General features: G+C 37.1%; 1 protein-coding gene across 8 annotated transcripts in view; it reads right to left on the reverse strand.

The window, feature by feature from the left end:
- The window catches only part of UBE3A (ubiquitin protein ligase E3A), a 94,433-nt gene that overhangs the window by 46,639 nt on the left and 24,213 nt on the right, over window positions 1-23,581 (reverse strand). For 2 of the 8 annotated variants that reach the window (XM_055555739.1, XM_055555742.1), the window contains exons 2-5: window positions 15,464-15,527; window positions 12,799-12,918; window positions 11,047-11,117; window positions 9,497-9,541 (exon numbers count right to left, since the gene is read on the reverse strand). In XM_055555739.1, coding sequence (XP_055411714.1) covers window positions 9,497-9,498 — 2 coding nt within the window. In that variant the 5' untranslated portion in view covers window positions 9,499-9,541; window positions 11,047-11,117; window positions 12,799-12,918; window positions 15,464-15,527. Of the gene's footprint in view, window positions 1-9,496; window positions 9,542-11,046; window positions 11,197-12,798; window positions 12,919-14,688; window positions 15,378-15,463; window positions 15,528-23,581 lie in introns of those variants that run through there. The other 6 variants (XM_055555737.1, XM_055555743.1, XM_055555741.1 and 3 more) reach the window with 4 other exon arrangements.

Below are 23,581 nucleotides of genomic sequence, written 5' to 3' on the forward strand. Positions count from 1 at the left end.
CAATTAACTATTTTTTTCTAGTACTTAACCACGAAGGGAGGCAGGTATCAGGATACCTCCCAGTTCCTTAGGCGTATCAGAGGCACACAAAGGTGCATGCAAAGGCTCAATCTGGACAGCAAGAACATGGTGTCAGAACCCAGGAGGGAATCCTGGAAACAGAAGAGCCACCTTTATTTTGTATCTTTTACTTCAGAATGTACTTCAAGACATTATTTAATCCAAAAATATTTTTATACACATTTAAGTATATTTAATTTGGAGTTGTATATAAATATTTTCTTCCACTCCACAGACAAAAGAGCATCTAAGCTACATCTCAACTTCTGATTTCTGGTTCCACAAGCTAGAAAGTAATTAGTCCAATCCAGTAACAAATAAAAAGATGAAGAGACGAAAGGACTCCACAACTCTTCTTGGATTCCTAAATGACAGAGGAGCATAACGCCAAATGTCCCTAATACTGAGACAGGCAAATACAGGGAGTCATAGTTTACTGAAGCAGAGATCCACAAGCAGGAACCTGTGACAGGACAGAAAAACCTTAACTGTAACTGACAAACTCCTAGAGGCTCGGCCTTAAGAAAATCTGGACTTAAAAACTCCATAGAGGGAGGGGCCAGTCATAGGGGAGCCCCCAGAATTTTTATGAGAATTACCCCAAGGAGCTTGAGCAGGTTCTCAGAGCCAGTACTGAGGAAACTCCTCTCAAGCTTCTAGCAGGGGGGCAGAGAAAGGAACCATTTTGAGATATACCAGTGCCCTCTTGAGAGTCCCTGGGACTGCAAGGAGATCCAACCAGTCCATTCTAAACAAGATCGGTCCTGGGTGTTCTTTGGAAGGAATGATGTTAAACCTGAAACTCCAGTATTTTGGCCACCTCATGTGAAGAGTTGACTCATTGGAAAAGACTCTGATGCTGGGAGGGATTGGGGGCAGGAGGAGAAGGGGACGACGGAGGATGAGATGGCTGGATGGCATCACCGACTCGATGGACGTGGGTTTGAGTTGGTGATGGACAAGGAGGCCTGGCATGCTGCAATTCATGGGGTAGCACAGAGTCGGACATGACTGAGCAACTGAACTGAACTGAACTGAAGTGCCCTCTCTTCTTACCAAGGCCTGTCCTCAGGCAAAAATACTTTACCCTGATGGGATATTATCAAATGCTTTCTTTCCGCTTACATCTTACTATCACATTACTGACAGCCTATTACAGCAATTCCGTTTACCTGGGAAATCATTTCCAGCTATCAAGAAAAAATTACAAGGCATACTAAAAGGCAAAAAACACTATTTGCAACCACAGAGCAAGCTTAAGAATTAGAAATGGCAGAGATGTTGGAATTATCATACCAGGAATTTAAACTAACTAAGAGCTAGTTAATATATAATTTACTAAGCTTTAATGAATAAAGCAGGGCGTCTCTGGTGGCTCAGACGGTAAAGAATCTGCCTGCAATGCAGAATACCCAGCTTCAACCCCTGAGTGTGGAAGATCCCCTGGAGAAGGGAACGGCAATCCACTCCAGTGTTCTTGCCTGGAGAATTACATGGACAGGAGCCTGGCAGGCTACAATTCATGGGAGTCGCAAAGAATTGGACCCAACTGATTGACTGACTAACACACAAGCTGGATTATCACAGTACTGCAGGCTTGGTAAATTCACCATATCAGTAAGACTAAAAAGGAAAAACCATATGATCTTTTCAATGAATAAGGTAGACAGCATGTAAATGTAAGCAGAGATGGATATCCTAAGAAATAACCAAAACAAACAAACCTAGAGATCAAAAACACTGTAACAGAATTTTTAAATGTCTTTTGAGGGCTTAATAGTAGACTGGAAACAACTAAGAAAAGAATCTCTGAACTTAGATATTATCATCAGAATCTTTGAAAATTGAAAAGCAAGGAGAACAAAGACTAACAACTGTGGGACACTATAAAAAGTGTAACACACACATAATGGGAATACTAGAAAAAGAAGAAAGGACCATCAGAAATATCTGAAACAATCACTGAGAAATGTCCTTAAATTACTATCAGATACCAAGCTATGGATCCAGGAAGCTCAAAAAACACCAACCAGGAGAAATTCCCGCTCTAAAACCCTACACTTAGTGATACCATTTTCAAACTACAGATAATCAAAGATAAAGAAAAAAAATCTGAAAGAAGCCAGAGGAGGAAAATTCCTTACCTACAAAATATCAAACATAGGAATTACATCTGACTTTTCCTCAGAAACCATGAAAGGAGAGTGAAATGAAATATATTAAGTACTAAGGGGGATGGGGGGAATGGAGAAAGAAAAAAATACCAACCTAGAATTCTATACCCTGTGAAATTCTTCTTCAAGAGTGAGGCAGAAATAAAGACTCTGACAAATAAAACTTGAGGGAATTTGTTGTCAGCACACCTGCCTTCCAAGAATGTTAGAAGAAATTCTCTAAAGAGAAGGAAAATGATACAGATTGGAACCTCAAATTTACATAAAGGATGAGTACTGATAAAGAAATAAGTGAAAAGTATACAGATTGGGACCTCAAATTTACATAAAGAAGGACAAGCACTGATAAATAAGTGAAAAGTAAAAGAAAACCTTTTATTTTTCTTAATCTTAACTAATCTAAGACATACAAGTTGTTTAATATCAACTATGTACTTGGTTTATGATACTTATGTGTACATATGTGTGTGTGTATCTACTCATGTATGTGTATACGTTGTTGTTGTTTAGTCACGAAGTTGTATCTGACCCTTTTGCAACCCCATGGACTGAAGCATGCCAGGATCCTCTGTCCATGGGATTTCCCAGGCAAGAATACTGGAAGGGGTTGCCATTTCCTTCTCTAAGGCATCTTCCTGACTAAGGGATCGAACCTATGTCTTCTGCACTGAAAGGTAGATTCTTCACCACTGATTGTCAGAGTGGATCAAAAAACAAGACCCAATTATACATTATCTGTCCTTTATATATAAAGACACATATAAATTAAATAGGAAAAATATATACCATGCTAACAATAATCAAAAGAAAGCAAGAGTAGCTATATTAATTTCAGCCAGAGCAGACTCCAAAGAAAAGCTATCAGGGTCACACCTCCTAGAATAAAGAATAATGGAAATGAAAACAAAAATAAATGGGACCTAATTTAAAGTTTGGGCACAGCAAAGGAAACCACAAACAAGATGAAAAGACAACCTTCAGAACAGGAGAAAATAACTGCAAATGAAATAACTGACAAAGGATTAATCTCCAAAATATACAAGCAGTTCATGTAGCTCAACAGCAGAAAAACAAATAACCCAAATCAAAAAATGCACAGATCTAAACAGACACTTTTCCAAAGAAGGTGAACAGATGGCCAATAAACACATGAAAAAATGTTCAACATCACTCATTATTTAGACTAATGCAAATCAAAACTACAAGGAGGTTATCACCTCACAGCAGTTGGAATGGCCATCTTCAAACAATCAACGCTGGAGAGGCTGTGGAGAAAAGGGAACACTCTTGCACAATTAGTAGGAATGTAAATTGATACAGCTACTATGAAGAATAGGATTTCTTAATAAACTAGGAATAAAACTACTATATGATTCAGCAACCCCACTACTGCACATATACCCTGAGAAAACCATAATTAAAAAAGATACATGTACACCAATGTTCATTCCAACAGCATTTATAATAGGTAGTACACGGAAGAAATCTAGATGTCCATCAACAGATGAATGGATAAAGACGTTGTGGTACATATACAACAGAATATTACTCAAATATAAAAAGGAACGAATTTCAGTCAGTTATAGTGAAGTGGATGAACCTAGAACCTGTTATACAGAGTAAAGTCATTAAGAGAAAGTCAAATATCTATTAAGTCATTAAGATACTATATATATATTAAAGCATATATATGAAATCTAGAAATGTTATTAATGAACCTATTTGCAGGGCAGGAATGGAGATGCAGATCTGTGGACACAGCATGGGGGAGAGGGCAGGACAAAGTGAAAGAGTAGCACTGAAACATACATGTTGCCATATGTAAAAGAGAGCTAGTGGGAAGCTGCTGTGTAACACAGCGAGCTCAACTCCACGCTGCTCTATGACAGCTCAGAGGGGTGGGATGGGGTGGGACTGGGGAGGTTCAAGAAGGAGGGGACTCACATATACTTAACCACTGATTCACCTTGTATGGCAGAAACCAATACAACAATGTAAACCAATTATCTTCCAATTAAAAATAAAACAAAGTAAGTTATCAGGGCTAAAAGGGGGCATTACACAAGGAGAAATGGGTCAGTTTTCCATGATAATATCGCAATCCTTAATGTGTATGCACTGAACAACAGAGCATCAAATAACTTCAGGCAAAAAATGATAGAACTACAAGGAAAACTAGAACAATCTACTACTATAGTCGGAGACTTCAATACCTGTCTATCAGGAATGGGCAGATGGAGCAGGCAGAAAATCATTAAGGGCACAGTTGGACTCAAGAGCACCATCAATCAACTGGATACAACTGACATCTCTTGACTATTTCATCCAACAACAGCAGATTACACATTCTTCTCAAACTCACATGGAACAGACCACATTCTGGGCCAAAAAACACACCATAACACATTTAAAGAACATTAGACTTCAATCCTGGTATTAAATGAGCCAGACAATAAATCAATATGAAACCAGTCAAATGATATTAAATCCCATGAAGATAAACACAGCATGGGAAAAGGAATAGGGAAGACAGAACACGATCATTCTTTGAAGAAAGTTGGTCAAGGAAGGTCTCTCTGATAAGATAAGGATCATTTGAGAGCTCTAAAGCAAAGGAGAAAGGAAGCCATGTGGTTATCAGAGGGAAGGATCACAGAAAACAGGCACACATCTTAAGCACACCAAATCATTAAGGGCATTAAGCAAGTGAGGATAAAAATGGGCAAAAGAAAATACAAACGTCACAAAAGTGAAAGGAAGCACATAGAGCCTTGTAGATCCTTGGACTTTACTCTGAGAGAGAGACCTCTGAAAAGTTTTGAGCATAAGTAACAGGGTTTAATAACTTCAATCTTTGATCCAATAATAATTAGCTATTTCAATTTACATTATGGTTGGTGTACTATGTGCTGAGTTGCTCAGTGGTGTCCAACTCTTTGTGACTCCATGGACTATAGCCTGCCAGGCTCCTCTGTCCATGGGGATTCTCCAGACAAGAATACTGGAGTGGGTTGTCATGCCCTCCTCCAGGGGATCCTCCCAACTCAGGTCTCCTGTATTACAGGCAGATTCTTTACTGTCTGAGCCACCAGGGAAGCCCAAGAATACTGGAGTGGGTAGCCAATCCCTTTTCCAGGGGAACTTCCTGACCCAGGAAATCAAACCAGGGTCTCCTGAATTGAAGGTGGATTCTTTACCAGCTGAGCTACCAGGGAAGCCCTATGAAGTTCTTATCTATAGATAATAGATAATAATGGCCTGAGGACTATGGCCTGAGGACTAAGACCTTGGTCATGCCAACATTTAGGAAAAAAAAATAGCATTTGCAAATACTGAACCATAAATCACTTGATACACTTACCCTTGGTTCCCTTTACAGTCTTAATTATATACCTAAAAACATAGCCGAAGTGTTAGAGATAAAGTTGCGGAGTAACTACCAAATACAAGAAATCTGAAGTTATTAGAACTGCTTTGAAATCATTAAGAAAATTAAAGAGTCTAAATTAGTATGTGAAAAAGACTACTACATGGTATGTAGAATTTAAACAAAATCCAAGTATATAATATAATTGAATAAAAAGATCTGGGTTATTGTGTCAGTTCTATTTTGAGGCTAAACTATAAATTAGCATGCAGCTGTTAAAAACTATGTTTTTCTGTGTTCTAGGAAATGGGTGACACTAGGAATTTCTAAAACCATGCATATTCTTTAATTTTATATAATTATTTAAAATGTACTCGAGGTGATCCCTAAAGGATATCAAATGCAAATATATCTCAAAGTGGTAAAAAGAATCACGCTTTAATAAATATAAGATGTTGCCATTAATAAAACACACTAGTTAATTCTTAGATAAAAACAAGAATCCTTCATCGCCTATTTTGTAAATCAAGACACATAAGCTTCAGGTAGAAGAAATCTTACTAAACTACTGCCTAGTTATGGTTTCTACAGTTATAGAAATTTGAGAAACTGTGGCAGACATGAAAACTTAGAACTATAGTCTCACCATTATGGCCAGAAGCTTAGAAATTTTGTTAGTTCTAATTTTCAGTTACTCCACCTTACAATGGGCAACAGCAATGATACCTTGCTAAACTCAACCAGAACTTAACACCAGAGTCTCATCTGGAACCTCATGATAAACATCCTACCGCACCTCACATTCTTGCCATACTATAAAACACAAGCCTCATCTTTCCTTTTCATTCTTTACTCTTGATGCATCCATCTAACCTCTTCCATCAAGATAGCCAGAAACACATTCATATCTTTAATTGCTTTATATAATGTTTTCTCAATCTTTTAGCTTTCACTGAAACCTAACTTGCCCCCAAATGCATTTCTTATAATTCTTTTAAGTGAGGTTTTCACAGACAACTCAAATCCCTAAATGTACTGTTATCCTTCTTATTCACTGTATTAAAAATAATGCCCATCCCCCATTTGAAAGAAAAAAAAAAAAAAAAAGCACAACACAAACACAACTTATACTTAGAAACTTTCTGGTAAATTGCACCCATATACTAAAGCCTCTATTTTGCCCCAGTTATATCACTGGCATTGTGACTTCAATGCCTGTATGCATGATCTATCCCAACCCTCGAGCCCCCAAAATACTTGACTTTCTTAACTTGAGGGTCCCTCATCTCCTCTCAGTTTCAGCCAATCACTACCTTAGGCTCTGATCATCATCATCTATGCTTGTAAGAGTTTCACTTAAACTGAAACTATCTTTGACCCATCATGAGTTCTATAACCAACCCAACATCTTCATCTGGCACCACAACCTTTCCAACAGTGGCCATCACCGATGACATGTAAATTCAACTACTCCAATGTTAACACTCTACACACATGCCACTCCCATCTGTTCTAATAGCCAATGGTGAAATACCATGCATCTTTTTCTGGCTACTACAGAAAAGTCGTCTAACTGCAAGTATGGATAAGTTAATCTTAGCTGGGTACTCTGTTAACATGAGACTCTCAATATCTGGTCCACTTCACCCATTTTCCCCAAGAACTTTCCAAGTTTTCAGTCTTTTCAAATCCCCTAACCAAACTCTGAGTTCTACAAAAACTACTTTAAAATGTTTCTTAAAAAGTTACATGGTCAAAAAACTATAAAGAGAAATACCCGTGCTCCCATTAGGATGGCTTATAGTGAAGGAAAAAAAAAAAAAAAAATTACAAATGTTGAGAATGTATGGAATTATAACCTTTGTGCATTATGTGGTCAAACTGTTAAAGTGGTACAGCCACTCTAGAAAACAGTATGAAGGTTCCTTGTGCAAAAAATTAAAAATAGGACTATCATATGATCATATGATCTGACTTCTGGGCATATACCCAAAGAAATAAAAGCAGGGTCTCGAAGAGGTATTCTTACATTGCAGCATTATTCACAATAGCTAAAACAAAAGCAACCGGTGTCCATCAGCAGATAAATGGATAAACGAAATGTTACATATATATACAACAGATTATTCAGTTCCTAAAAGGGAAGAAAATTCTGACATACACTACAACACGGATGAACCTTGATATCATGCTATGTAAGTAAAATAAGCCAATCACAAAAAGACAAATACTGTGGGCACTCCGAGTATATGAGGTATTGTTGTCCAAATCAAAGAAAGTAGAATGGTGATTGCCAGGGTCTGGGGAGAAGAGTGAATGGGGAGTGACTTTTTTTTAACTGACAACAGTTTCAGTTTTGCAAGATGAAAAGTTACAGAGATGATGGTGGCAATCATTGCACAACAATATAGATGTAACTAATTACCACTAAATTGGACATTTTGTAATGTGTATTTTACCACACAAAAAAATTTTAAGTTACATGGACACATATGTTTGAAAAATATATTTTATAATCCCTTCTTGGAGATGCACAATGTATATCATTCTAAAGGATTTTTCACAATTTTCAGGAAAGAAATCTGCTGTTTAAGTCTGTATGTCCCAAGCTTAATCAACAACGAAACCACTTCTTCCAGAAGCACACAGTGGTGTAGCTGACCTAATTTACTAAGAAAATTGACAGTTTAGGCACAGTGGCTTTGACTTCCTCATTCTTACCTACCAATACATTTAATATCACATATTCATCCTTGGAGAAAGAAATGGCAACCCACTCCAGTGTTCTTGCCTGGAGAATCCCAGGGACAGAGGAGCCTGGAGGGCTGCTGTCTATGGGGTCACGCAGAGTCAGACACAACTGAACTGACTCAGCAGCAGCCAGCAGCAGCACTCATCCTTACCTCCCTCTTCTAGATTCATAAGGGTCTTTGCTCTTATTCAAGAGAAATCCCTATACCTATATTTTTCATTCCAACCCTTACTACCTTAAAGCCCTGCTTAAATAATCACCATCTCTAGTTATTTTAAACTTCTTATATTTTCACAACTAATCACTGAAGTCTTACCTACTTCACTTTCTAAATACTTTTCTTTAAACCAGAAAACTTTATCTTGAATTCCTAATATACTACTGCCCTTATTTAGGCTTTCATTGACTAAATTTTGGTCATCCTACCATATGATTTCTCTTCAATCCTGTTTCCTTGCCAGCAAAGTTACTAAAAATATATATCTAACAAGGTTACCCTACTTAGCAAATTCTTTACTGACTCCCAAATACCTATGAGAGACAGGCCAAGGCCGTTCCCATAGCATGCAAGCACCTAGGCCTTTTTATGCAGTCTCATCTCCTTTAACTTTCCACCTTTCGGTTAGTCTATAATCTAAAAATCCTCAACTGCCTACTGCTTCTTACATTTACTATGCGGCTTTGTAAGTGCTCATGTTTCTGCCTAGCTTGTGCTCGCTAACTCCCAGTCTCACTTCAAGACTTAACTTAGCCTTCCCTGATCACCCCTGTTTTCTGCCACATGGATTAGGTTCCCTATTGCATCAAGGTACCTGAGTACACTGGTACTTCTTTATGTTCATGTTCCATCCTGGGATCCTTCTACCACCATAAATGAAATGATGTGCTTCCAGGTCTTTCACACTAACAGACTAAAACTTCTAGGGGAGCAAAAATATGTAAGAATCCAGGGGTATGCAGTTATCTGTCTAGAAGTAGAAATCTAGTAATATGTTACCAAGATTTAGAGGTATTTATTTGGTAGGGAAAATGAGACCTGTGTATTCCTATCTTCCAATTGGAAATTGTTTTCAAAAAATGTGATACCATTTAAAGCAATCTAGAGCAACTTAGACACCACAGCCTCAACCAAGTTACACTTACATTCGGCTAGCTTCAATGTCGTCAGATTGAGGTTCTCCTGATGATCTGTAAAATGCAATTGAGAAAAGTTAAGCAAAATATTCCATATTTCAAAAAAGGAGCAAACATTTTATTTTGGAAGACAAATTTGAAACCAAGATTTAATGGGTTAACAATTTTAAAAGTTCAACATGAGAAAAAAGTGATCCGATCAGATTGCCATACAACACATTTATCGTAAGGGCTAGACTAATAAAAACTCAGTTCGTTTTTTTAAGGAAAGGAAACTAAACACTATTTAGGTACCAACATACAAACCAACATAACAAATCATATTTACAAAGTCAAGTATTTATAATAAAAACATACAACTATGAAACCGTCTACAGCCAAGTATCAGTTATTCACAATATCAAAGGTATGCACTGGTATTCATGGTCCCAAACTTTAGATAAAGTATCAGCAAACTACTGCCTGGGATGACAAACTAAGGCCTGGGTCAGCCGCCTATTTTTATAAGCTTGTTCTGGCACAGAGGCATGCTCATTCATTTACATACTGTCTATGGCTGCTTTTATGCCACAAGAGCAGAGCTGAGAAACTTACAGACACGTGGCCCACAAAGCCTAAAATATTTATTACCTGGCCCTTTAAAAAAAAAGTCTGCCAATCTCTGCTGTAGATAATACAAATTTAAACCTAAGAGCCTCATGAATTTTGAGACACTGAAGTCTGATTTACCATTCTGATCAAGATTACCTTATTTCAATGAAAGTAGCTTTCCCTGAAAATACACTGGCAGCCTGTGTACCTGTCAATTGTATTCCAGGGCATTAAAAATCTTGTTGTGGATAACAATGAATGACATCAGCTATAAACAGTTGCCAGTTTTTTTCTACTTTTTCAATATACTGCTGCTATTTTAAGCAGAAATATTCAAAATTCTAAGACAGTAAGAAATCTTTTATTTTCATTCTGGGGCATGAACCAATTCTGCCTACCCTACCCAACATGTTAAAAAAAATAAATTCCTATTACTCTATTCACTTTTATAACCAGCATCAGTCAACATATATTAAGGTGAATCAGCACAATACTGATTTCAACACTTTAAATTCACAGAATAGGTAAAATATTTTTTAGAGGTCAAAAGCTAAATTTTCAAACTGATATTACAAGGACTTGATTTGTAAATTTATCACTGACTTGAGACTTCAAATTTCAAACAACTTTTAACAAAAGAATCTTAAACTCAGAGCCACCAGAAAAGAAAAAATCTGTTTCCCATATTTCTCAGTTTTAAAAAACTCACTTCTTTATCACTTTCAAAATTATCCCTCATTGCAGTGGTCCAAGGGAAAGAATGCAAAAAAATGTAGGAGTCCAGCAGCTCAAATATTTATTTTAGATCTTCTTTGCAGTATATTCACATTTTCAATTATGCACAAAATGATATTAGAACTAAAACCTGGGGCATGCTGGAGGTGGCAGTGACTTGGCAGTGACACAAATGCAAAAATTTCACTCCACCCTCTCCCCCAGGGAGCAAACAAATCACCTTTGTGACACACCTGGTTTCCACCAGCCTTGTGGGTAAGTACCCCAAGATTGCTTCCAAACTTGTATCTCTCAGACAGAAGAGCTAAAAAGTGATGATAACCCCATGTACCAGCTGACTCATTTTTGAAAGTGCGACCGACCCTCCAGCATCAGATGTCATACTGTAAGGAGGCAGAGCAGGCTTGCAAAACAAAAAATAAACCTGCTGGCTCTAAGGGAAGAGAGGCAGATTAGAAGCTTTTAAACACGTAGGCGGCAAAATTTTCAAAATTAACAGGGAAAGAGAGAGGGGGAAAAACTGAGGACACATTGACAGGGAAATTAAACTACTACTGCAAAAAAGGTAAGATGCAAGCAAGAGGGAACACAACTCCAAGTCTCAGAAGTACAATTTGTAATTATTGTAAAGTTTTGAGATTCTGAAATGGAATAGAGATTAAATACATCAAATGGTATCTACATTCTAATTTCCAAAGTCTGTTCCCTAAACAAGAGAATACGTAAACATTAGCATCATTTAATATTAACATATATTAATGTAACTACCAAAACCACTTTAAAGTCAAACCAAGTGATTTAAACCAATTCAAGAAGAAAAAAAGAATAATATAAATTGAAGATTATTACCTTAAAACAATCTACCCTAAGACTCTTAAACATAGTGCATTTGTTTTTCACTCAAAACGGAAATTGTTTTTTAATCAAGAAAAAGGTTATGAATAAACACTGAACTAAAAGAAGCACTTTTTATCTTATAGTGAGTAATAAGTAACAGTACTTGCCTGTATAAATTTCTAGTCATTCTGCTTATTGTATTCTGTCTGTAATATTCTAAATAATTTACCAAAGAGTATCCTAAAGTTAGGATCCAAACACTCAAAATTATAAAATACATAAGATCTGGGGGGAGAACAGATATATGCTATTTGCTATTCACCTGAAACTCACACCACATTGTTAACTGGCTACACCCAAATACAAAATAAGTTTAAAGTTTGGGGGAAAAAAAAATTCCAAAACTCCAATAAATAAATAAAATACCTAAGATCTAACAATAGCTTCCAAGCTTTAATTTAGCTCCTGAAGAGTCTTTATTCTTTACTGTCAAATGCTGGGAAGTAAGGATCTGGTTGTTCAGCTGCTCAGTCGTGTCCAACTCTTTGCAACCCTGTGGACTGCATGCAGCACACCAGGCTTCCCTGTCCATCATCTCCTGGAGCTTGCGCAAGCTCATATCCATTGAGTCAGCTGTAATTTTACCAAATTGAGGACACAAATCAAACGAAAAAAACCCCAAAAGTACTGACTTAGGTTAACCTAAAGTTTGTGAGAAAAACAAGAGAGAGATTTTTATGAGGTGCAGCTTCTCTGGACTGCAAGGTCCTCCTTCAACTTCAACTGTAACTCTCTGGGACAGAACAGTATACCAGTGTTATTAAAACTCTCACCACATGAAAAGCATACTTTAAAATGTATATTAAGACTTTTTTCATAGTTTTTTTTTTAATCTTCATAATAAAATCTTTATTTAAAAACTTGGAAATTTTTAGAAATACTTTCCTATTTATTCATACAGATAAGTCTGGGGAAAAGGCAGAAAGTATTTTAGGAAGGAGATTAAACGGAGAAGCGGGTCAACTCATAGGTCCACTATTCTTAGCAGTCAGTATCCCTGTCAACTATACATTTTCTTCCTTCTTTTTAACAGCATGTATTTTACAATGGCAGCCTTTTAAAGGCTGTAAAATAACATTCAAAATTACCTTTTACAAGCTGTGGCCATTCGGTGACATCAGGGTGATCACAGCTTTGAGTCACTGATTAAAAACAGGTTGTCACACCAGTCTAGCTGCTAACTTGATCTGAGCGTAGGTTTAATAACTCTAATAAATTAAACAAATCTTTAGTTAGAACACTTTATAAACTCAATTCATTGTTCAAAAAAAAAAAAAAAATCTTCACAGGTTCAAATTAGGTGCCAATGTAACATTCATCAGAAGAATAATTATAGAAATGCTTTCAAGGACTATTTTCCAGCATTTTTTTCTTAAATTATTTCTTCACTTGAGAAAACATGACAATAATCTTGTACTTTTATGAAGTGTCACAGTTTACAAAAGAAAAGCACTTTGGTCAACAGTATCTTAAATCTCAAAACAACTATGGCTCTAACCTATACCAAGTAGGTATGATAGAAAGAATTTAAAAAAAAAAAACAGAAAAACAAAGCAGCCTTAGAGTGATTAATTGACTTGCCCAAGATTTTAGTATTAGTGTTGAAGCCAGGCCTAGGACTAAAACCTAGGTATATTGACTTCCTAACCAGAATTAGTATTTTGTGATTTTGTTTAGTTTTGCTCTAGAGCCTCATGATTTAAATATATGTAAGTAAGCAAAGATTTAAAATATAAATTGAGAATCCACAATTATAATAGTTTAAATGGGACTAATAGTAACAGAGTTTTCCAGGTAGTCAAATGCTTAATGAAATAGTTATACACACACACACACACACACACACACACCCCCACCAAGTCTATTCCTACTTATTCCACAGGATAATATAACAGCAGCAAAAACTCCTTGGGTATTTCATGAATATTATATTCTCCTTATCAGTCATAAATCCACTAACATTCAATTTCATGACAGAGAATGGCGAAATACAAAATCATTTTTTTCTCCCTCAACCTAATATCCTCTGATCCCCTTACTTGGCCTTAGCTGAACTGTCCTGATTATCATGATTCACGATTTATCAGGCATCCTACTCACACTGCAGTTCTGGCAAAGATACACATCGGGAATATCCCAGAATCAAGAGTTCATGCCCTGCAACTAGTTTTTCCTCCGGATGATTTCCCTACCAAACTATATATCCAGGCCAAATCTGAAAAGTTATCTAAGGAAAGATGAGAAAATTAGGAGACAGAAACAAAAGACCCTTGACATTTATAAAATAGGAAGCTATCTGAGAATACTAAGGGATGAAACATCAATGCTTGAACCCATAACTCTGCAGCCTATGAACTTGGGCTTCAAATTCAGATAAGGGTAAGAGTTGGCCAAAGAATACATAAATAACTTTCGCGGACTCGAATACAGACATACTTCATTTTATTGCGCTTCACAAATGTGTGTCGTCTTTGACAAACTGAAGGTTTGTGGCAGCCTGCCTCTAGCAAGTCTACAGGTGCCATCTTTCCAACACCATTGGCTCACTTCATGTCTCTGTGTCACATTTTGGTTAATTCTTGCAATATTTCACATTTTTTCCTCCTTATTATATTTGTCACGGTGATTTATGATCAGTAACTTTTGATATTACTATAACAACTTGCGGAAGGCTCAGATGATGTTTAGCACTTTTTTTAATCAACAAAGTATTTTTTAATTAAGATATGTACACTCTTTTTTAGACATAATGTTATGGTACACTTAATATACTATAGTAAGCATCTGTCAATGTAACTTTCATAGGCACCAGAAAGCCAGAAGCTTCACATGATTAGCTTTATTTGCCTTACTGCAGTAGTCTAGAACTAAACGTGAAATACCTCTGAGGTATGCCTAAATATGTGGGATTTATAATCCCTGGAAGATATCAAATTTCCTAGATTTTCCTATCATGTTACATGCTTCCTAATAATAACCTAGAAGATTCTTGAGGTCATTTGGAAAAGAGGTAATGCGCCCCCTGAAACGAATAGTATTTCCTCTGGAGTCTTCATAAGACTAATAGTGTATGTGGATTTAAAAGATCCAAGTCTAACTTTCCAACCTGTAAAACATAAAAATGAAAAAGTCAAAACACCTTTTAATTGATTAACTGAGATGAATTAATTCATTAAAGAGCTACATGTTCTGTGAAAAATACTGAGGCAAGTTTTCTCTTCTAGACTTACTTTTTCATAGTCTAGTGCTCAACAGAGCAAACAGCTCCCAGAGTCAGTATGGATACAAGGCCTTGTTTGGTCCCTTACTCAATGGAAAATCTTGGGCAAGTTTCTTAACCTCTCCAAGACCATTTCCCAATATACAGAACTAAGGTAACAGTAGTACCTATTTCAGAGGTCTGTCATGAGGATGAACAAACATGTATTTTGTTCTAAACAGTGTTTGGCACATAGAAAAAGCCCAATAAATGGAAGCTATTATTAACTCATAGCCTAACAGCCAAACTCGCTCCCTCAATCTTCTTATGCAATTATTTTACCCCTCGTAGCACACTAACCTCTTCTAAATTTCTTTCCGAATCCCACTTGGAGCCCTCACACAGTCTACCTGGCAGCATGGTGATTTAGCACTTAGCAGCATAATCCTTTAAAAATGGCAGTTATCCAAATCTGCTGAATACATCACTATTCTAATCATGACATTAAGATATTCATGCAATTTTGACTTTCAAAAAATAAAACAGAAACATACCATATTTCGCCAAACTTCTGAGGAGCTGGTGAATTCTAAAATCAGGCTCTTACAGATTTTTAACCTAAAACATAAAACACCTCACTCAATTCTTTTACACAGACAACCGAATAGACAACTTGCAAAGAAAAAAAATTGCTCTAAAATTACAGAACCAAACTCATTTGTAGTATCTGTGAATATTCAAAACATATCAAGAGACAAACGCCCCTAAGAGCTGCTGCCAGGATGTATGGACAGGTAGTTAGGCAGGCCCTGCGGCCTGAAGGCTTCCAGCGGGCAGAACCATGATGCCCATTTTCAGCCACAGAGCTTGCTGCTGCTGCTGCTAAGTCACTTCAGTCGTGTCTGACTCTGTGCGACCCCGTAGACGGCAGCCTACCAGGCTTCCCCGTCCCTGGGATTCTCCAGGCAAGAACACTGGAGTGGGTTGCCATTTCCTTCTCCAATGCATGAAAGTGAGAAGTAAAAGTGAAGTCGCTCAGTCATGTCCGACTCTTAGCAACCCCATGGACTGCAGCCTACCAGGCTCCTCCATCCATGGGATTTTCTAGGCAAAAGTACTGGAGTGGGGTGCCATTGCCTTCTCCGGCCACAGAGCTTACTGATCTCCATTTCCTTACTCCTCTCTCTCTCCAACAGGGCTGAAAATACATGACAACTGTTTAAGTACGTGTCTTGAATTCCTTCAGATACCTATAGCAGTTAAGCTTTTAACTAAATTATATATGCTGAGCACCTGCTATGTTAGGTACATATAGGAGCATCTGCCCAGCTACCTCCCAGAGTAGCAGCTTGGGAGTGTCCTGTCAGTCTTAGGTGTCAGGTTGTTGCATTAGTGAAAATATTTTTAAAGTATGTAAGACAATGTTGCCTGGAGCATAATAGGGCCTCAGTGTACGGTAGCAATTATTATTCCTTAAATCAAACATTTAACCTATCAAAACTTCTCTTATCAAAAAACAAATTTTGAAGCCTTTAAGCTTCAGCATGGATCCAAATAATCACTGTAAATTCTTATCTCATTTGTACACAATCAGAGCACGTCTCAGTTGAACAGAACTGAAGTTTGTTTTTTTTTTTAATATATTTCCTTTTACTACATATGAAGAAACCAAGTTCCCCACCAAGTCAGGAAACCCACCCAGCATCCTAAAGGTTCTTGTCAGAAAATGAATATACTGCATATAATTGGAGAAGGAAATGGCAACCCACTCCAGTGTTCTTGCCTGGAGAATCCCAGGGACAGAGGAGCCTGGTGGGCTCCAATCCATGGGGTCGCAGAGTCGAACACCACTGAAGTGACTTAGCAGCAGCAGCATATAATTAGTTTTTAAAATTAATCTAATGTTAAGATCTTAACAGACTGAGTCTCAAACTCTCTGAAATAATACAATCACCTGAGGAATCTGTAAAAAAAATGCATACTTACTTGATCTCAACCTCCAGAGACTGATTCAGTACATAAAATGGGGATATAAAGATCTGTATTTTAAGCACACATTTCATGTGATATGCATACCCCAATTTGAGATACTTTGCCTTAGAAGATTAGGAACACATAATCATGGAAGAAATACACCAAATCTATGAAGATATAGGATAAGTAACAGAAACTGTAAACACCAAAAATGCTAGTTGCTTCCATAATGCTGTACCTATCAGTGTTCTACCTCTGACTGGAACTACGTCTTCTCCCAGTTCATCTTCCTACTCCCCAACCACAGCCTCTAAGTTTCCATCAATAGCCCTTTTCTTAATGTAAGAAAACGGGCTATTTAATTTAGGTTATGGAGAAGGCAATGGCACTCCACTCCAGTACTCTTGCCTGGAAAATCCCATGGATGGAGGAGCCTGGTAGGCTGCAGTCCATGGGGTCGCAAAGAGTCGGACACGACTGAGCAACTTCACTTTCACTTTTTACTTTCATGCGTTGGAGAAGGAAATGGCAACCCACTCCAGTGTTCTTGCCTGGAGAATCCCAGGTACAGGGGAGCCTGGTGGGCTGCCGTCTATGGGGTCGCAAAGAGTCAGACACGACTGAAGTGACTTAGCAGCAATTTAGGTTAAATTAATTTTCTGGACAAGGTCAGCACCTGTTCCTCTATCACCTCTCTATATACTTAATATCCCTAACATCTTTTAAGATCCCTCACATCTTAAGAGCCCTTACACCTTTTAAGCCTTGATCTCTTGAGTCATAAGCCTGCTACTCTCAGTTACCAATGGTACACAGGCACTTGAGATGTTCATCAGCATATAAAATCAAACTCAATTATTAAAAAAAACCTCACTCCATCTTGATGTGCCTACTCTTCCTACTCTTGTTGTCCTGCTAATTACAGATTATAAGAAAAATGGTAAAAAAAAAAAAAAAAAAAGTGAAAAACGAAAAAAATGGTGCCATTCTTTATTTCCCCCCTCGTTTTTATTTAGCCCAACCACTGTACAGTTTGATACTAAAGATCATTCAAAGAATGTCTACTACCTAAAACTAATACAATGTTATATGTCAATTACAGCCCAAATTTTAAAATGTTTGAAGGTCTACAAGTGGACGAAGACATACTGATAAAGAAACTAGACATGCTCTAACACAGATATAAAGAATAGACTTTTGGACTCTGTGGGAGAAGGTGAGGGTGGGATGATTTTAGAGAATAGCACTGAAACATGTGTATCACCAAATGTGAAATAGATGACCAGTCCAAGTTCGATGCATGAAGTGGGGCACTCAAAGCCGGTGCCCTAGGAGGACCCTGAGGGATGCGATGGGGAGGGAGGTAGGAGGGGGTTCACGATGGGGGACAAATGTACAACCATGGCTGATTCGTCAATGTATGGCAAAAACCACTATGAATATTGTAAAGTAATTAGCCTCCAATTAAAATTTATTAATTTAAAAAATTAAAATAAATTCAAAATTCAGTCTATAAAGTTTTAGTAACTCCCCTCCCCAGAACTGGAAACTAGACTTGCTCTTATTCCCACGTAATGGGGAAAATGGGCACAAACAATAAAAACCACAATAAAGTAGGTAACTGCAATGCACAGTTAAGTGTTGTTGTGAAGAAGAAACCACAATATAAGTGCACAAATATTCTGACTTAAGTCTGGGAAAAAAGTAAAGATATTCTTTATAAAGTAACATATAAACTGAGCACTGAGGCATGAATAATGTTTATCCCAGACATATTAAGAAAAACCAGGGGAAGTAATGATACCACTACCAGTCCAGTCATCCAAATTAGAAAACTGAGTTATATTCTAAAGAGAAGCCCTTTCCAGTACAACAAACTCACCCACTGCTATCAATTCTATCTCAGAAATTCCCCCACACTCCAACACTTCCCCCAATTATTCTGTTGTTGGTTTTGTTCCAGAGTAGCATTTCAGATGAAACTGTACACGATTTGGAAAAAATCTGCCAGTCCAGCCTCTTCTCTGACTAGACCACACTTTTAGAGAACACACATATAATTCGTTTTTATACTTCCACTGCTTGAAAATGTTCACAAAATATACTTCTCAGGATAAGCATCTTACAAAAGAGGAATATTTCCTTTTAGGTGACTTGCTTTAGGTCACTTAACTAGTAAATATAAGGTTAAGATCAAGTTGTCTGAGTCTAAAGACCATGTCTTTTCCTTCCACTGTTGATCAGTCACTAAGTTGTGTCCAACTCTTTGTGCCCCACCCACACAAGGCTTCCCTGTCCCTCATATCTCCTGGAGCTTGCTCAAACTCATGTCCATTGAGTAAGTGATGCCATCCAACCACCTCATCCTCTGTTGCCCCCTTGCCCTCAATCTTTCCCAGCATCAGGGTCCTCTCCAATGAGTCAGCTCTTCTCATCAGGTGGCCAAAGTACTGCAGCTTTAGCTTCAGCACCAATGAATATTCACAGTTGATTTCCTTTAGGACTAACTGTTCTGATGTCTTTACAGTCCAAGGGACTCTTAAGAGTCTTCTCCAACACCACAGTTCAAAAGTATCAATTCTTCCACGCTCAGCTTTCTTTATGGTCCTATTCTCACATCCATACATGACCACAGGAAAAACCACAGCCTTGACTAGACAGACCTTTGTTGGCAAAGTAATGTCTCTGCTTTTGAATATGCTATCTAGGTTGGTCATAACTTTCCTTCCAAGGAGTAAGCGTCTTTTAATTTCATGGCTGCAATCACCATCTGCAGTGATTTTGGAGCCCAAAAAGATAAAGTCTGACACTGTTTCCCCATCTATTTCCCATGAAGTGATGGGACCGGATGCCATAATCTTCGTTTTCTGAATGTTGAGCTTTAAGCCAACTTTTTCACTCTCCTCTTTCACTGTCATCAAGAGGCTCTTTAGTTCCTCTTCACTTTCTGCCATAAGGGTGGTGTCATCTGCATATCTGAGGATATTGATATTTCTCCCGGCAATCTTGATTCCAGCTTGTGCTTCCTCCAGCCCAGTGTTTCTCATGATGTACTCTGCATAGAAGCTAAATAAGCAGGGTGACAATATACAACCTTGACGTACTCCTTTTCCTATTTGGAACCAGGCTGTTGTTTCATGTCCAGTTCTAACTGTTGCTTACTAGCCATCTGTATTTCTGAGTTCAATGCTTTTGTTTCTCACAACAGTTTACCCCAAAATACTTCTCTATCTTTTGCTAACCTTTATCTCCCACCCACCTATTATGCCCTGTTAAAAAATACTCATTTTAATTACTGTACCACACAATTCTCTAATCTTTTCTGTAAATAATCATTTACTATATATTCCTAATACTATATTAATTTCTACCTTAAGTTTATTATTTTATATATTATAGCTATCTGCATACATTTCTCAGTGCTTCTAATTATAAGCTGGTTGAGGGGAAGGCACATCTCCTTAATGTTTACTTTCATCATATTGGGGACTGTTTTCTTGACTCCACACCTCCCGTGTACAAGGCGGGGGCGGGGGGGGAGTAAAGCTCATGGCCTGAAAAAGGATTCCGAAGTAGTTCCAAATGCAATTCACAGACGAATAAACAAGAGTATCCCTTAATTCTAAAATAACACAAATTTACCCCAAGTCAATTTAACGAAAGTATACTCTGAAGCTCAAAAACGTAAGAATCACCAAGAATATTTCATTTTCTAAAAGAAACGTCTCTCTTTCCAAAGAACTTGTTCTACCAGGGACTAAATGTAGGATAGTAAATAGTATAATTAAAATTGATACAACCCCTTCAAAAAAATTTGACAGTTATCTACTAAATGTATACATATCCTGTAACTTAAAAATTCCTCTAGGTATATCAAACAGAAATGAGAACACACGTTCACTAGAAGACATTTAGTGGAAAATTGACAGTAACAACAGTCTTAGCCACCCTAAACCAGAAATGACTAAAATGTCCATCAGCAGCAGAATGAAAAACAAAATACAGCTGATCCTTGAACAACCCAAGTTTGAACTATGCAGGTCCACTTAGACGTGGATTTTTCTTCAGAAAATACACTAATATAGTAACACTATTTACAGGTGGTTGAAGTCACAGAACTGTCAGTCTGCAAGGCCTACTGTGGCCATACATGCAGCTTTGTAAATGTGCAGGAGACGGGCACCCCAAGCCCCACACCTTCTCAAGGGTCAACTGTGCCATACAGACATGATAAGCAGCCAGCGACAACCAACAGTGTGGATAAAGCGCACAAATATGCTGTGTGAGATAAGTCAGATACAACTACATATGACTGTTTCTAATTACATAAAATATAAAAACAGGAAAATCTCATCTATGCCAGTAGAAGTCAGGATACTGGTTACTCTTGGGGAAAGAGAATTAATGACAAAGAAAGCACAAGGGGCTACAGAGGAACTGATCTTATTCCTTGATCTGAATGCAGACTACATCTGTGTGCTCAGTGTGTGAAAGTGTAACAACCTATGTGCATACTCATATGCTTTTGTATGTGTATCATACTTGAATGAAAATTTTATTTTAAAAAGCACAGTATGGTATGAGCACTTAATAATAAATGTAGATGAAACAGAAAGTCCAGAGAAAGATCCAAAAAGTATCTAACAGTTACTTCTTATCAAAAACAAGAAAACTGGACAACATACACGAAAAAATGTTTTCAGATCCTGGGTACAAGGCAGTGTGAGACTGTGATCCATGAGAATAAACAGAGTTAAGGTGAACCCTTTGAATGCTTAAATTTCTGCCTAAAGGCAACTTTCTGATAAGAGTCAATGGAGGGAAACCCAGACAGAGGACAGCAGTCTCACTGGGGTGTGAAGCAAGAGGTCAGAGTTGAGTAGGCTGAAATGGCTAGAATATTTACTAAGACTGAGTGCCAGAGAGGGGAGCTAAGCAGAGAAAAGTTTCCATAAGCCTTGAGGGTCCTTTCAAGTCTGTCACTATATACTAAACTAGGCATGAATAAAGTGAAAGACTCCATGAAGCTGAAGAAAGAGGAGCTGTGAGCTGAGATATTCCCAGTGCTCATACAAGACTTGGAGATCCCTAAGTTCCCCCCAATTAGAATGAAGAGAACATGTTGACACTTAGAACATTTCATAGACATTTACAGGACATTTAGTAGAAAACTAAGAAAGGCCATGCCGTTCTAGTAGCTACCAGCCCAAAAGTAAAGCCTTTACACTCTAACAGAACCTTGAAGGAATCAAGCTGAGCAACAAGTTACTTCACTGGCTGCCAAAACAAAATTTAACATTCGAAAAGACAACAAAATCCAGCCACTCAACAACAGAATATTACAATATTCAGTATCCAGTAGTAAACTACTAAATTTACAAAGAGGAAAACAAGACCAATAACCAAAAGAAAAACTAGTCAAAAGACCCTGAAGTGAAAAAACTGATGGAATCAGTAGATGAGAACTTTTAAAATAGATATTATAAATATGACCAAGGAGACAAAAGGATATATGAAAATGAAACTTTTAGAAATACTAAATAATGTATATAAATATATATATATTTACATAAATATATAAATCATCTCAAAGTATTTGACATTGAAGGGGGAAAAAAACAGTAAAATACAAGACAAAGTAAGTGGAAGCAGAAAGAGACAAAAAAAGAACTAAAAATATTAATGATCTGAATATAATTATCAAATAATCTAACATTATACATATAACCAGAGTCCCTGGAAAACAATGTAGAAGGAAGAGAAGTGACTTTAAAAAAATACATGTGAAGAAATAATGACTGACACTTTTCCAAATTTGATGAAAGCATAAGCACATAGACCAAAACAAACCAAAAAAGAAAAAAAACAAACACACCCAAAGTCAATAAATCCTAAGCAGGATAAACACACAAAAAAAATCAGGGATAAAGAGAAAATCTTAAAAGAGACGCCAGAGGGGGGGCAAAAAAGATTTTATGAACAGGAGAAGAAACATTAAGTATAACCACAGACTTCTCACCAGAAACAAATGTGGAAAGAAAAATGTTAACCTAGAGTTATGTATCAAGTGATAAATATCCTTCAAAATGTTAAGATAAACCACTATATATCCACTAGAATGGCTACGTCAAAAAGACTGAGAGTCCCAAATGCTGTAAGAATGTAGAGCAAGTGGAAACTTGTAATTGTTAGTAAGAGTATAAAACAAAACAACCAATTCAGGGAATCCAAGACAAGCTATCCTGGCCAATCTCTGCCCAAAGTACAGCTTTATAAACAAAACAAATAACTGCAGATGTTTGGGGTACACTAAGTTTGGGGTGATCTGTTATGTACCAACAGATAACCAGAAAAAATACTAAATTTAGTTAAGTGCAATACACTCAATTAATAATAATACATTTCATATGTTTTAGTTAACTATATATGACAAAATTAAGGATGAGATATTCTAACATCTGCAACTTATTGAGTTAGCCAAAAAGTTCATTTGGAGTTTTCTATAAAATGTTACGGAAAATCCCAAACTTTTTGGCCAAAACAAAACTTTGAAAAGCATCCAAAAAAAAAAAAGAAATAAAACAAGTTAACAGATATATAGATACAAGACATTAAATAAAGTAAAATATTAAGTGTAGAACTACATTCTACAATTATTTCATACCTGTGTAAGTTTGAAAATTTTCCTAATAAAATTT

The sequence above is a fragment of the Bubalus kerabau genome, chromosome 19 (genome assembly GCF_029407905.1).
Source record: "Bubalus kerabau isolate K-KA32 ecotype Philippines breed swamp buffalo chromosome 19, PCC_UOA_SB_1v2, whole genome shotgun sequence".
Classification (NCBI taxonomy): domain Eukaryota; kingdom Metazoa; phylum Chordata; class Mammalia; order Artiodactyla; family Bovidae; genus Bubalus; species Bubalus kerabau.